The sequence below is a fragment of the Scyliorhinus canicula genome, chromosome 12 (assembly GCF_902713615.1).
Source record: "Scyliorhinus canicula chromosome 12, sScyCan1.1, whole genome shotgun sequence".
In the NCBI taxonomy this organism is placed as follows: Eukaryota; Metazoa; Chordata; class Chondrichthyes; order Carcharhiniformes; family Scyliorhinidae; genus Scyliorhinus; species Scyliorhinus canicula.
The window spans coordinates 51,678,563-51,694,146 of NC_052157.1; the positions used below are offsets into that span (position 1 = coordinate 51,678,563).

A 15,584-nucleotide genomic window follows, 5' to 3' on the forward strand; every position below is an offset into this window, starting at 1 on the left:
CCTACCATGGGGAACCTTATCAAATGCCTTACTAAAATCCATGTACACTACATCCACTGCTTTACCTTCATCCACATGCTTGGTCACCTCCTCAAAGAATTCAATAAGACTTGTAAGGCAAGACCTACCCCTCACAAATCCGTGCTGACTATCCCTAATCAAGCAATGCCTTTCCAGATGCTCAGAAATCCTATCCCTCAGTACCCTTTCCATTACTTTGCCTACCACCGAAGTAAGACTAACTGGCCTGTAATTCCCAGGGTTATCCCTATTCCCTTTTTTGAACAGGGGCACGACATTCGCCACTCTCCAATCCTCTGGTACCACACCTGTTGACAGCGAGGACGAAAAGATCATTGCCAACGGCTCTGCAATTTCATTTATTGCTTCCCATAGAATCCTTGGATATATCCCGTCAGGCCCGGGGGACTTGTCTATCCTCAAGTTTTTCAAAACGCGCAACACATCTTCCTTCCTGACAAGTATCTCCTCAAGCTTATCAGTCTGCTTCACGCTGTCCTCTCCAACAATATGGCCCCTCTCATTTGTAAATACTGAAGAAAAATACTTGTTCAAGACCTCTCCTATCTCTTCAGACTCAATACACAATCTCCCGCTACTGTCCTTAATCGGACCTACTCTCACTCTAGTCATTCTCATATTTCTCACGTATGTGTAAAAGGCCTTGGGGTTTTCCTTGATCCTACCCGCCAAAGATTTTTCATGCCCTCTCTTAGCTCTCCTAATCCCTTTCTTCAGTTCCCTCCTGGCTATCTTGTATCCCTCCAGCGCCCTGTCTGAACCTTGTTTCTTCAGCCTTACATAAGTCTCCTTCTTCCTCTTAACAAGACATTCAACCTCTCTTGTCAACCATGGTTCCCTCACTCGACCATCTCTTCCCTGCCTGACAGGGACATACATATCAAAGACACGCAGTACCTGATCCTTGAACAAGTTCCACATTTCACTTGTGTCCTTCCCTGACAGCCTATGTTCCCAACTTCTGCACTTCAATTCTTGTCTGACAGCATTGTATTTACCCTTCCCCCAATTGTAAACCTTGCCCTGTTGCACGCACCTATCCCTCTCCATTACTAAAGTGAAAGTCACAGAATTGTGGTCACTACCTCCAAAATGCTCCCCCACTAACAAATCTATCACCTGCCCTGGTTCATTACCAAGTACTAAATCCAATATGGCCTCCCCTCTGGTCGGACAATCTACATACTGTGTTAGAAAAGCTTCCTGGACACACTGCACAAACACTACCCCATCCAAACTATTTGATCTAAAGAGTTTCCACTCAATGTTTGGGAAGTTGAAGTCGCCCATGACTACTACCCTGTGACTTCTGCACCTTTCCAGAATCTGTTTCCCAATCTGTTCCTCCACATCTCTGCTGCTATTGGGGGGCCTATAGAACACTCCCAACAAGGTGACTGCTCCTTTCCTATTTCTAACTTCAACCCATATTACCTCAGTAGGCAGATCCCCCTCGAACTGCCTTTCTGCAGCTGTTATACTATCTCTAATTAACAATGCCACCCCCCCACCTCTTTTACCATCCTCCCTAATCTTGTTGAAACATCTATAACCAGGGACCTCCAACAACCATTTCTGCCCCTCTTCTATCCAAGTTTCCGTGATGGCCACCACATCGTAGTCCCAAGTACCGATCCATGCATTAAGTTCACCCACCTTATTCCTGATGCTTCTTGCATTAAAGTATACACACTTCAACCCATCTCCTTGCCTGCAAGTACTCTCCTTTGTCATTGTTACCTTCCCCACTGCATCACTACGTGCTTTGGCGTCCTGACTATCGTCTACCTTAGTTGCTGGACTACAGATCCGGTTCCCATTCCCCTGCCAAATTAGTTTAAACCCTCCCGAAGAGTACTAGAAAACCTCCCCCCCAGGATATTGGTGCCCCTCTGGTTCAGATGCAACCCGTCCTGCTTGTACAGGTCCCACCTTCCCCAGAATGCGCTCCAATTATCCAAATACCTGAAGCCCTCCCTCCTACACCATTCCTGCAGCCACGTGTTCAACTGCACTCTCTCCCTATTCCTAGCCTCGCTATCACGTGGCACCGGCAACAAACCAGAGATGACAACTCTGTCTGTCCTGGCCCTTAACTTCCAGCCTAACTCCCTAAACTTGTTTATTACCTCCACACCCTTTTTCCTACCTACATCGTTGGTACCAATGTGCACCACGACTTCTGGCTGCTCACCCTCCCCCTTCAGGATCCTGAAGACACGATCAGAGACATCCCTGGCCCTGGCACCCGGGAGGCAACATACCTTTCGGGAGTCTCGCTCGCGACCACAGAATCTCCTATCTATTCCCCTAACCATTGAATCTCCTATTACTATTGCTTTTCTATGCTCCCCCCTTCCCTTCTGAGCCCCAGAGCCAGACTCAGTGCCAGAGACCTGGCCGCTGGGGCCTTCCCCCGGTAGGTCATCCCCCCCAACAGCATCCAAAACGGTATACTTGTTTTGAAGGGGAATGGCCACGAGGGATCCCTGCACTGTCTGCCTGTTAGTTTTCTTTCCCCTGACTGTAACCCAGCTACTCTTGTCCAGTACCTTTGGTGTGGCTACCTCCCTGTAACTCTTCTCTATGACCCCCTCTGCCTCCCGGATGATCCGAAGTTCATCCAGCTCCAGCTCCAGTACCTTAACACGGTCTCTGAGGAGCTGGAGTTGGGTGCACTTCCCGCAGGTATAGTCAGCGGGGACACCAGTGGTATCCCTCACCACCCACATCCTACAGGAGGAGCATGCAACTGCCCTAGCCTCCATCCCCTCTTACTTTACAGAATTAGCTGCCCTGTGGACCAACTGGACCTCCGCCCTCCGACTCTGCTCCCAGTCAGCTGTACTCTAAACTCCTGGTTCCCTTCACGCTCTTTGATAAATATAGGAAATTAAATGAAAAGAGTACCTTACTCCCTCCTCACCTAACTCCCTCAGTCACCAAACTCTCACTGTAGCACTCAAATGCCACAAGCTCAGCACTCAGTGCAAACAACCCTACAACCTTGTAACCCCACCTAATCTACACATCCCTGGACACTAAGGGACAATTTAGCAAGGCCAATCCACCTAACCTGCACATCTGTGGACAGTGGGAAGAAACTGGAGCACTGGAGGAAACCTACACAGGCACAGGGAGAAAGTGCAAACTCTACACAGTCACCCGAGGTTGGAATTCAATCTGGGTCCCTGGCGCTGTAAGGCAGCGGTGCTAACCACTGTGCCACCATGTCGCCCATCACAACCTCCCTGCTCTTATGCCTCAACTAATAAAGGCAAATTCCATATCCCTTCTTTTTTTTTTTAAATGTTTTTTATTGAGTTTTCATATTTTATATTGAACAAATAACAAATTATTAGAGAGAAAAAAAAACACGCAAAAATTAACATGTATATTTACAGGTAAGCATCTTCGTAATAACAGCTGTGGCCACCCCCTTTAGCCGGCTTACATATTTTACATTCCCCAATATGGCCGAGGCACATGTTTATAGGCATTTATTTACAGTTTGGTGTTGGGCCTTAGCTAGCCATCAAACCCCCATAACGAACCCGTAGCCCCTCCCCCCCGATTCCTGTCCATTTTCCCCTGATTCTTGGCCACCCGACTATTCTTCATCTTGTACGTTGGCCACAAACAGGTCCCAGAACAATTGCATGAATGGCTCCCACGTTCTGTGGAAGCCGTCGTCCGACCCGCGGATGGCGAATTTGATTTTCTCCATTTGGAGAGATTCCGAGAGGTCGGACAGCCAGTCTGCAGCTCTGGGCGGTGCTGCTGACCGCCAGCCAAACAGGATTCTACGGCGGGCGATCAGGGAGGCAAAGGCAAGGGCGTCCGCCCTCCTCCCCAGGAATAGATCTGGCTGGTCTGAAACCCCGAAGACCGCCACTATCGGGCATGGCTCCACCCTCACCCCCACCACTTTGGACATAGCCTCGAAGAAGGCTGCCATATCCCTCCTTAACCATCTTATCTACTTTTCCTGTCGTCTTCAGGGACCTATGGATGTGAACCTCAAGGTCTTCCTGGTCCTCGTACTTCCTAATGTCCTACTGTTCATTATGTCTTCCCTTGCCTTGTTAGTCCTTCTAAAATGCACCACCTCTCATCTTTCTGGGTTAAATTCCATTTGCCGCTGTTGTGACTGTCTAACCAGCCCGTCAATATCGCACTGGAATATAAGGCTTCCTCCTCGCTATTTATCACACCACCAATCTTTGTGTCATCTGCGACCTTACCAATCATCCACATTCTCGTTTAGATCATTAATGTAAAGTACAAACAACAAGGTCCCAGCACTGATCCCTGTGATACACCACTTGACGCAGGCTTCCAGTCACAAAAACAACCTTCGACCAACAACCTCTGCCTCCTGCCACTAAGCCAATTTTGGATCCAAATTGCCTTGGATGACATTGAAGATTGATTTGATTTATTATCACATCTACCGAAGTACGGTGAAAAGTATTTTTCTGCGGCCGAGGGAACGTACACAGTACGTACATAGCAGACAAAAGAATAATCAACAGAGAACATTGACAAATGGTACATCGACAAACAATGATTGGTTACAGTGCGGAACAAGGGGGCAAACAAAGCAAATACATGAGCAAGACCAGCATAAGGTGTCATGAAAATATTCTTACAGGGAACAGATCGGTCCGAGGGGCAGTCGTTGACGAGTCTTGTAGCTGTGGGGAAGAAGCTGTTCCAATGTCTGGATATGCGGGTCTTCATACTTCTGTACCTTCTGCCTGATGGAAAGGTCTCGAAGAAGGCAATGCTTGGGTGGGAAGGGTCTCTGATAATGCTGTCTGCCTTACCTTCTTGACCATCCTCCCATATGAGACCTTGTCAAAAGTCTTACTGAAGTCCATGTCGACTACATCAATGGCACTGCCCTCATCTGCACACCTAGTCACCTCCTTGAAAAATTCAATTGAATTTGTTAGACATGATCTCCCCTTGTCAAAGCCATGTTGACAATCCTTGATTAATCCTTGCCTCTCCAAGTGAAGTTAATTCTGTCCCTCTGATTTTTTTCCAGTTGTTCCCTACCACTGATGTTAGACTCAACGGCCTGTAATTACCTGGTTCTTCCCAACTGCTCTTCTTGAATAATGGTACCACATTAGCTGCCCTCCAGTCCTCTGGCAGGCACCTCACCTGTGGCCAGAGAGGATTAGAAAGGTAATGTCAGCACCCCTGCAATCTCCTCCCAAGGCAGTGGAGCTCGCACCCATGATATGCTCCTCCTGTGCTGTGTGGGAAGTCATGGACACTTTCCAGTGTCCCTGGAGACCATGGACGCAATCGAACGGCCAGGTTACACCTGAAAGACAGCGCTCTGCGGCGCAATGTGGCCGATAGAAGCCAGGATACCCTGCTCCCGCAATATACCTGGCTTGTAACGCCTCGTGAGATCTAACGTGATCTCATGAGACTTTGCGGTGTGAATCCCCCACCACCCATTGTGGGCGGGATTACTTTTTGGCAAATCTGCATATTAGAGCAAGACAGCTAATTTCACTTTTATACGTGGTTTTCCGAGGCATTGGGTTCTATTCCCATCGCTTCTGAGACCTCGGCGAGCGCCATTCAGTACTGGTCTCCACAAACAGGGACCAGAGGAACGGCACTCATGGGGGTCTCCAAGAGGCCCCAGGTGCTTGCCCTCTGAGCAGGTTGGCACCCTGCCACTGCTGGTACAACCCGTGCACCCCGACATTGCCAGCTTGACACCTTCAGTCGCCAGCTCCTGGGGAGGCGGCTACCTTAAAAGCTTTTTAAAAAATCTCTGCAGCAACAGTAAGTAAAGGAAAATGGCCCTCTTTGGGAAAATTGATTTTCTTGACCCAGAGACTGAATACTGGGATCGGTATATTGAAAGATTTCGCTATTTCTTCGCTGCTAATAAAATTACAGGGGAGGATAAGCAAAAAATCATTCTGCTTCCAATATGTATACCCCAAACTTATAATCTCATTAGAAATTTAACATGCCCAGAAACTCCGGATATTAAGGGCTGGATTCTCACCCTCGTGGCACCGGAAATGCGAATCGCGATCAACCTCTCTCAGACGAAAGTCAAGCGGGCACAATTTAACTCAGGTATTTACAATCGGTGACTGGGTGCCATGGCTACTGAGGGAGAGAAAGAAAGGAAACAAAGTTTTAAAAAGTGTTCAAAATTGTAGTGCTTGGAATCATAGAATCACTACAGTGCAGAAGAAGGCCATTTGGTCCATCAATTCTGCATCGGCCCTCTGAAAGAGCACCCTGCCTAGGCCCACGACCCTCCCTATCACCGTAACCCAATAACCCCACTTAGCCTTTTAGGCTTGCTAAGGGTTTGAGCCAGGGCCAGAGAGAGTAGCGGGGAGCGACTTGGTGACAGGCCTGTGGATTCGGAGTGTCCCCCTCAGGATAGGGGTGGCCTGGGTCAGGCTGCCATTTCTGCAGTATTTGTTTTAAATGCACCCATTTGGCACAAGTTACAGGCTTCTGGGCTTACTATGCTGATTGTTCACTGTGTCCTGTAATTGTTCAGAGAGCCTCTGGTGATTTGGGAGCCCATCCAGGCCATGCACAAATAGCCTTCCAGAAATGTTAGAGAACCAAGGGTCTAGTGAGAGGACAGAATTGAAGGAAATCAGTATTAGTAAGAAAATACTGCGAGGGAAATTAATGGGGTTAAATGCTGACACAGCGCCAGAGCCTGATAATCTACATCCCAGAGTATTAATGAAAGTGGCCTGGAAATATTGGGTGGTCATATTCTAAAGTTCGAACCTGGGAAGTTCCTACAAATTGGAGGGTATGCACTATTTAAAAAGGGATGGAGAGGATAAGGGGAGAATTACTCGCCAGTTAGCCTGACAGTAGTGGAGTAGATGCTAGAGTCTATTATAAAAAAGACACGATAACATTTAGAAAGCATTAATGGGATTGGACAAAGCCAGCGTGGGCTTATTAAATCATGCTTAACAAATCGACTGGAGTTTTTTGAAGATGTAAATAGTAGAATAGATCAGGGAGAACCAGTGGATGTGGTGTATTTGGACTTTCAGAAGGCTTTTAATGAGGTCCCTCATAAGAGGATCGTGGGCAAAACTAAAGCACAAGAGATGGGGGATAAAGTATTGGTATTGATCGAGAATTGGTTGACAGACAGGCAGCATGGTAGCACAAATGGATAGCACTGTGGCTTCACAGCGCCAGGGTCCCAAGTTCGATTCCCCGCTACGTCACTGTCTGTACAGAGTCTGCACGTTCTCCCCGTGTCTGCATGGGTTTCTGCCGGGTGCTCCGATTTCCTCCCACAGTCCAAAGACGTGCAGGTTCGGTGGATTGGCCGTGATAAATTGCCCTTAGTGTCCAAAAAGGTTAGGAGGGGTTATTGGGTTGCTTAAGTGGGTCGGTACAGACTCGATGGGCCGAATGGCCTCCTGTACTGTATGTTCTATGTAAACAGAGGGGGAGTAAATTAGTCTTTTTTCGAGTGGCAGGCAGTGACTAGTGGGGTATCTCCGGGATCTGTGCTTAGACCCCAGCTGTTCACAATATGAATGAGGGAACCAAATGTAACATTTCCAAGTTTGCTGATAACACAAACTGGGCGAACCTGTGAGTTGTGAGGAGGATGCAAGGAGGCTGCTAGGTGATTCTGACAGGTTGAGTGAGAGGGCAAACACATGGCAGATGCACTGCAAAAGTACCAAGGAATGACCATCTCGAGTGAATCAAACTATCTCCCCATGATAGTCAATGGCACTGATTGATGCTGAATCTTCCACAATCAACATTCTGGGGTTACCATTGGCTGAAACTTAACTGGATAGCCATGTAAGTACTGTGGCTCGAAGAGTAGATCAGAAGCTGTGAATTCTGTGATGAATAATTCACCTCCTGACTTGTCAAAACCTACCCCCCATCTGCAAGGCAGAAGTCAGGAGTGTGATGAGATATTCTAGATGTGTGTGGCTCCAACAACATTCGAGCAATTTTACACCACACAGAACAAAGCAGCCCACTTGATCAGCACCCTATCCAACACCTTAAACATTCACAGCTTCCACCACCAATGACAACAGTGACAACAGTGTGTATCATACAATGCAGCAACTCACCAAACCTGACACAGCACCTTCCAAACTTGTGATACTACTGCCAAGAAGGACAACGACAATGGCTGCACCCACCTGCAAGCTTCCCTCAAGCCACATTGACTTGGAACTATATTGCTGCTCCATCACTGTCATTAGGTCAAAATCCTGGAACTCTCATGCAAACAGCACTGTGGGTGTTCGTGCACCAGGTGAATTGCAGCAATTCATGGAGGTGATTCACCACCACATTGACAAGGGCAGTTAGGAATAGGTAACAAATGCTGGCCTTGCCTGCAACATTCACATTTCATGAAAACACTCCCCCCTCAGGAAAAGACCCCCAAGTATTATATTACAAAGAGATACAGCACAAGCTTCCCTGGAATTTTAAGTGTTAAGATTTAGTTGATGATTTAAAATGTTAAGGGGAATAGATAGAACAGATCAAGATAAAATGTTTTTAATAGTTGAGTAGTCTTGAACTCGGTGGTATAGCCTTAAAATTAGAGCCATATCTTTCAGGAGTGAAATGAGAAAACACTTGTACACACAAAGGTGGTAGACGTTGGAACTCCCTTCCAGAAATGACAATTGATGCTGGAGCAATTGTTAATTTTAAATCTGGAATTGGTTGATTTTTCGTATCCAAAAGTATTATCGGATGTGGCAAATGTCATATGGAGTTAGGTTGCTGAACAGACATGATCTCACTGAATGGTGGAAGGGGCTTTGGAACTGGCTGGTTCGAAAGGTTAAATGGCTAATGATGTTTCCTTTGTTCATATATACCAGAACTGCTACTGCTATCTGTGCACCATCACAGAGTTTCAGCAGATTATTTTATTTGAAGAATAAGAATATGATCCCAAATCACCCAGCGCAATTGGATGGATTTGAGCTGGTGTCAGTTTATTCATCACACAATGACATCTTTAAGGAAAGGAGTATAAAATGATGGTTAATTCCTTTTATGCCCCAGTCATGTTGATTTACTGTCAGGCAGGTTAGGTTAAAATTAGCCTAGAAAAACCCTCAAGGAATCTCAGCAGGGACAGATTAACATTTTCATTATGTGATTATGGGATGTTGTTGACCTAGAATTTCTACAGCATTTGCCACGAAGCAAGTCACTCCTCAAAGAGAACTGAAAAGACTCTCAGCCAATTTGACATTAGGTGCAACACAAATTTGATAACCAATATTCGGTTTGGCCTGAATTGATTAGGAATTGTTTTATTGATTTTCTTTGCACCATCAAATATTTTAAGTAAGAAATGAATCTGACTTTTCTCTACTTTTGTTTTAGCATGGTAAAACATCGTTAGAAATAGCTGCCCGTGGGAACCACATCAATTTGGTTGATATGATTATCAAAGCTGACAGATTTTATAAATGGGAAAAGGTGAGTCATCTGCCACAAGGATAAAATTCAATAATAGACACTGTTATGATTTGTATTCGGGCTCATGTCTTTTAGCTTTGTATCAGGGATTATGGGCTGAATTTTCCCATGGAGTGTTGGAAATAAGACCATGTGCGGATCCTGAGATCACATTCGTAAGATGTCCACTGGCGCAACATGAATGGAGTTCCTAATTGGCAGTCCCTGTGTCCTGCTGTCCAGTGACAGATGGAGAATGGATTCCTGAATTGAGAGACCCAATGAGAGACTTGCAGCCCACTGGAGAAGGTAGACACAGCTGAGGCAAAAAGGCAAGTGTGAGGGCACCTCAAAATGGAGGCACTCTTCCCTAGTAAAAATCCAAAATTTAACTCCCAACATGTAACTATCTGAATTTCTCTACACCTTCACCCATTGCCTCCAAGCTGCATCCACCTTGAATGCAAATGTTGTTGTGTCATGAGCAGAAGGGAGATTAATTTAAACAGCTCTAATTCTACACTCACTCCATAATCAAAAACAGGTTTTGATATTGTTACGATCCCAGTTGGTGTTACTGCTGGACAAGAAGATACCAGAATGGAACCCTGGCTCAAACCATTTTTTAAGAAAATAGGTGGTGCAGAGCCACAGGACAGCTAATTAATTAACAACAAGAAAAAGCCTTTCTGAAACAAGAAATGTTGGATTATAATACAGTAGTCATTTACTCCCATCACTTCACAAATATGTACAGATTTCGAAGATAACACTCCACTCTGAAACCAAATGGCCGATGCCATTCAACCGAACTTCCAAGGGTTCCTTCTCGAAATTCCCCCGAAATGATTGTGTTTCCAAACTCTTTGAAACAATGCTTTTCATCAGCGGTTTTCATCGCATATCCACTTCAGGTTTTCAACGATTCTGTCAAACAAAACCTCTGATCCACTGTTTCGATAAGGACTCCAGCTCCAGGTTTTCCATCCCTCCTTTCAGGATTCCTTTATTTTGGATTGCAACATGCATCCAAAATGCTACACAAACTCAGGTACTCAGTCCTCAACAGCTTCAAAAACTGGAATTAAGGACACCAAACCTTAGGATTGTTTCAGATATGTGGTTTGTCTGTAGCCGACCTCCAACAGCTCTTCTATTCCCACGTCTGACTTTAACTTCCATAAACAGTATCCTGTTCTTTGATCCTTGTTACTTAAATATTCCTGGAGCTTCTTTCCATTCCTTGGTTTCTCAGCACCTTGCCTTCTAATCTGAGGTGAGATTTTCTGACCATTCCTAACTGTTCCAGCTCTTCCTTGACTATTTGTTTACCTTTCTCGTTCCCACCTTCTATCCTTCTCATGTTTGTCTGCTGTTCACCCTCTTGCTTCCTAGTCCCAAATGCCAAATCTAACTAAAACTAAACTCAAAAAGCATTCCTACCATTAAGGTGCCCCTGGTTGCTAAGCACCGACTTTTACTTCTCCCAGCTTGTTTATTTTTCATGTCAGAACCCTCTCCATGCACAATAGAAGCACAGTTTGCAGTTTGAGCTGACTAAATCCCTATGCAGGCAACAGCTTAGTTTAGTACGCATCTAACTAGAGTTTTACTCGTCTCACACAAAACCACTAAATTAAACCCACTTAAATCTATACTTTGTTTCTAATATTCAACAATACAAATATAAAACTACCTATGTTTTCATGATAATTTTTGATTTCCCCTTTATAAGTGGCAGCAAATTTTACCCCAACCTCTCAGTTTGCAGTTTTCCTCTCTGAATAACCCCACAGGAAACTCGGGATAAGGTTAAATAAGAGGGATAGTTTATTTTACACTCACAGTAAATGTGGGAAAGGGATTTTTCAATATCAGTCCCTTTTACCCTCCTACTAAAGAAGAGGGATAAGTGAAAGAGAGAGGTACAGGGCAAGACCACAAAATAACCAGAGTCCAGAATCAAAAGTTTAATGGAGTATTCCTTCAGAGGGTAATGGGCTGACTGTTGCAGAGTGATCTGTCTTTCCGGAACTGAGGGCTTCCACAATGGGCGAAGGTAAGTAGAGAAGAATTTGTCTTGAAGGCAGAGACACAAGTTCCAATGTTCAAGTAGTTTACATTGTCGATGACGGCCAGGCGATTTGAAACCAAGGTGTCTTTATGCTGCGACCTGTGAGAAGGTAAATAGGGGGGTGCAGTCACATTGTGGTATTGTGAATGGATTGGTAATTCAAGAACACTGAGTAATACTCTGGAGACATGTGTTCCAATCCTACCACAGCAGATAGTGGAATTGAATTCAATAAAAATCTAGAATTGAAAACTCTCATGACCGTGAAACCATTGTCGATTGTCATTTTTTTAAAATCCCATCTGATTTACTAATGTCCATCAAGGAAGGAAATCTGCCGTGCTCATTTGGCCTGGCCCACATGTGACTCCAGACCCACAACACTATGGTTGACTCTTAACTGCCCTCTGTCATGAGGTCAGAAGTGGGGGTGTTTGCTGATGACTCCACAAAGTTCAGCACCATTCACGGCTTCTCAGAAGCTTTGCATGTTCAAAGGCAGCAAGACTGGACAAGTGGCAAGCAACATTCATGCCACACAAGTGCCAGTTAGTGACCACCTTCAATGAAAGAGAATCTAACCATTGCTCCATGACATTCAATGGCAGTACTATCATTGAATTTTCCACTATCAGCATGCTGGCAGTTTCCATTGACCAGAAACTGAACAGGCTTAGCCATACCTGACTGATTCCTGAAATGGCGGAACTGACGTATGAGGAGAGATTGGGTTGGTTACGATTATAAACGTTGGAGTTCAGAAGAATGAGCGGGATCTCATAGAAACCTATAAAATTCTAACAGGACTGGACAGGGTAGATGCAGGAAGAATTTTCCCAATGGTGGGGGTGTCCAGAACTAGGGATCACAGTCTGAGGATACGGGGTAGACCACTTAGGACTGAGTTAAGAAATGTCTTCATCCAGAGATTGGTGAGCCTGTGGAATTTGTTAACACAGGGTGTAGTTGAGACCAAAACATTGTATGTTTTCAAAAAGCAGTTAGATATAGCATTTGGGGCGGAGGGGATCCAAGGATATGGGGGAAATCAGGATTAAGCTATTGAGTTGGACGATCAGCCATGATCATAATGAATGGCAGAGCAGGCTCAAAGGGTCAAATGGCCTCCTCATGCTCCTATTTTCTATGTTTTAACTTTATTATAATCTTTATTGTCACAAGTAGACTTACATTACCACTGCAATGAAGCAAGCTACTGTGAAAAGCCCCTCGTCGCCACATTCCGGCACCTATTTGGGTGTACAGAGGGAGAATTCAGAATGTGTCCAAATTACCGAACAGCACATCTCTCGGGACTTGTGGGAGGAAACCGGAGCACCTGGAGGAAACCCACGCAGACATGGGGAGAATGTGCAGACTCCGCACAAGACAGTGACCCAAGCCAGGAATCGAACCTGGGACCCTGGACCTGTGAAGCAACAGTGCTACCCACGGTGCTTCCGTGCTGCCCATAAATACTGTGATTACAAATGCAGGTCAGAGGCGAGGAAATCTGCGATGATTAACTCACCTACTAACTGACCACGGTCTAGCCACCATCTTCAAGACACAGTCAGGAGTGTGATGGAATACTCTCCCCTTGCCTGGATGAGTGCAGCTCCAACAACACTTAAGAAACTTGACAGAATCCAGGACAAAGTAGCCCACCTGATTAGCGCTCCATCCATGAAAAAGTCGATCCGCGAGTATACCTTATGGACCACCGAGAAAAATGGGTACTCCCGCTCCCCGGGTGCAGAAACCTCCAAGGGTCCACCTCTTCCATTTTCACCATTAGTCCAGCCAACGCCTTCGACCCCCCTACTTCCCCCCTCTGATGCTACCAGCGAGCGCGAGCGTGACCTGTCCAACCTTGGCTCCTGCACCAAGTTCCAGTCCCTCCCCACTATCAGTTTGTGTGTGTCCAAGTCGGGGATGGCCCCAAACACCTCCTTCGCGAATCCCACATCATCCCAATTGGGACCATATACACTTACCAGCGCCACTAACCTCCCCTCCAGCCCCCTGTCACAATCACATATCTACCCCCCTGATCTGCAACCACATTCTCCAGCTGCAACCGTACTCTTTTGCAGACCATTAATGCTACCCTTCGAGCCCTTCCGTCAAATCCAGAGTGAAACAGCTGACTAACCTAGCCCTTTTTAATGTCTCACCTGGTCCTTCGCCCTCAAGTGAGTCTCCTGCAGCATTGCTACATCGGCTTTCAAACTTTTAAGATGCGCAAGCATCCTTGACCTCTTGACTAGACCTCCTAACCCCCTCACGTTATACGTGACTATCCTAACTGGGGTAGAAAGTGCTATCGAAGGAGACTTGCTGAGTTTCTGCAGTAGTTTTCTGAGTTTTCTGCTGCCACTGTCTGTCGGTGGTAGAGGGAACAAATGGTTGTGGATGGAGTACTAATCAACTGGGCTGCTTTGTCCTGGATTGTGTCAAGTTTCTTGAGTGTTACAGCACTTCGGGATAACCAAAATGTCCCTTATGGCCCCCATCTGCGGCAATTACAGATTTCCCCCCCCAGCCATGGTAGATACCACCTTCAAAAGATGGAGGCGGGACAGGGGCACACTGACGGTCGGAGACTTCTACGTAGGGCGCAGACTGGCGAAGTGGACGAACTGATGAGGAAGTGGAAACTAGCAAGAGGACAGGAATTGAGACATCTCCAAATAAAGCACTTCCTCCGCAAAGAGACAGTAGGGTTCCCCGGGGCCCCAGAAAGCACGCTACTAGAGGACCTGATAGGCACAAGCAGTGAGAAGGGGGGCTATGTGGGAAAATATACAGACAGCTACTGGACAGAGCCCGAACACCACTGGACGGGACCAGACAAAAATGGGAGGATGAACTGGGCACAGAGGTAGGATGGGGACTCTGAAGCGAAGCACTGAGCAGGGTGAGCTCCACCTCCTCCTGCGCAAGGCTAAGCCTAATGCAGCTGAAAGTGGTGCACAGAGCGCACCTGACCAGAACCCGAATGTGAAGGTTCTTCCCGCAGGTGGAGGACAAATGTGAACGGCGCCAAAGGGGCCCAGCCAACCACATCCACATGTTTTGGGCTTGCCCCAAGCTTGCTGGGTTCTGGACAGCCTTCTCCGAAGCTATGCCCAATAGTGGCAACCTTCGGGGTATCGGTTCAGCCAGAGCTTCACATGGAGAAGGGGGCCATCGCCCTTGCTTTCACTTCCCTAATCGCACACCGGAGAATCCTGCTCGGCTGGCGATCGGCAGCACCACCCAGCTGCAGACTGGTTCGCTGACCTCTCAGAATTTCTCCACCTGGAGAAGAATAAGTATGGCATCCGAGGTTCAGAGGAAGGCTTCCTGGATACTTGGGTGTAGTTCGTCGACCTGTTCCAAAACCTAGTCGAGGCCAGAAACAAGGAATAAGCCAGGGAAAAAAAAAAGATGAAGAACCAAAGGACTGTGCAACCTGGGGGGGTGGGAGAAAATTGGGGAAACCACAAGAGAAGAGGAAGGGTGCTGAAACCAATGGCGGGGGCGGTGAGGAGGAACGGGGGGGATATCATAGACCGATCTAGAGGGCAGCAAAATGTACGTACAGTTAGTCAAACGAAGGACAAAACAAACCTCTGTAAAATAAAGCAAATTAGCTCGGGCAAGAAAAATGTAATGTATATAAGTAACAAGAGAAAAACCAAGAAAAAGATTTTTTTTAAAAAAGTTTCTTGAGTGTTGTTGGAGATGCAGGGGGTTTGGGTCTTCCGAACCTGATGTATTATTACTGGGCGGCGAATGTGAAGAAAGTGCGGAGCTGAATCAGAGGGGTTGATTCCAGTGGGTCAGAATGGAGAAGAGTTTGTGTAGGGGGTCGGGATTGACGGCGCTAGCAACAGCGCCGCTCTGATGGGGGTTAGGTACTTTTTGGCGCAGCCATTTGGGCGCGGCCGTTTTGGCGCGGCCGTTTTGGCGTCAACCCGTTTTGGCG

The 15,584-nt window shown here is 46.4% G+C and overlaps 1 protein-coding gene across 5 annotated transcripts in view; it reads left to right on the plus strand.

Annotated features, from left to right (window-relative positions):
- The window catches only part of ankdd1a (ankyrin repeat and death domain containing 1A), a 139,236-nt gene that overhangs the window by 92,046 nt on the left and 31,606 nt on the right, over positions 1-15,584 (plus strand). For all 5 annotated transcript variants that reach the window (XM_038813610.1, XM_038813613.1, XM_038813612.1 and 2 more), the window contains one exon: positions 9,463-9,558. In XM_038813610.1, the coding sequence (XP_038669538.1) occupies positions 9,463-9,558 (96 nt within the window). The remainder of the gene's footprint in view (positions 1-9,462; positions 9,559-15,584) is intronic.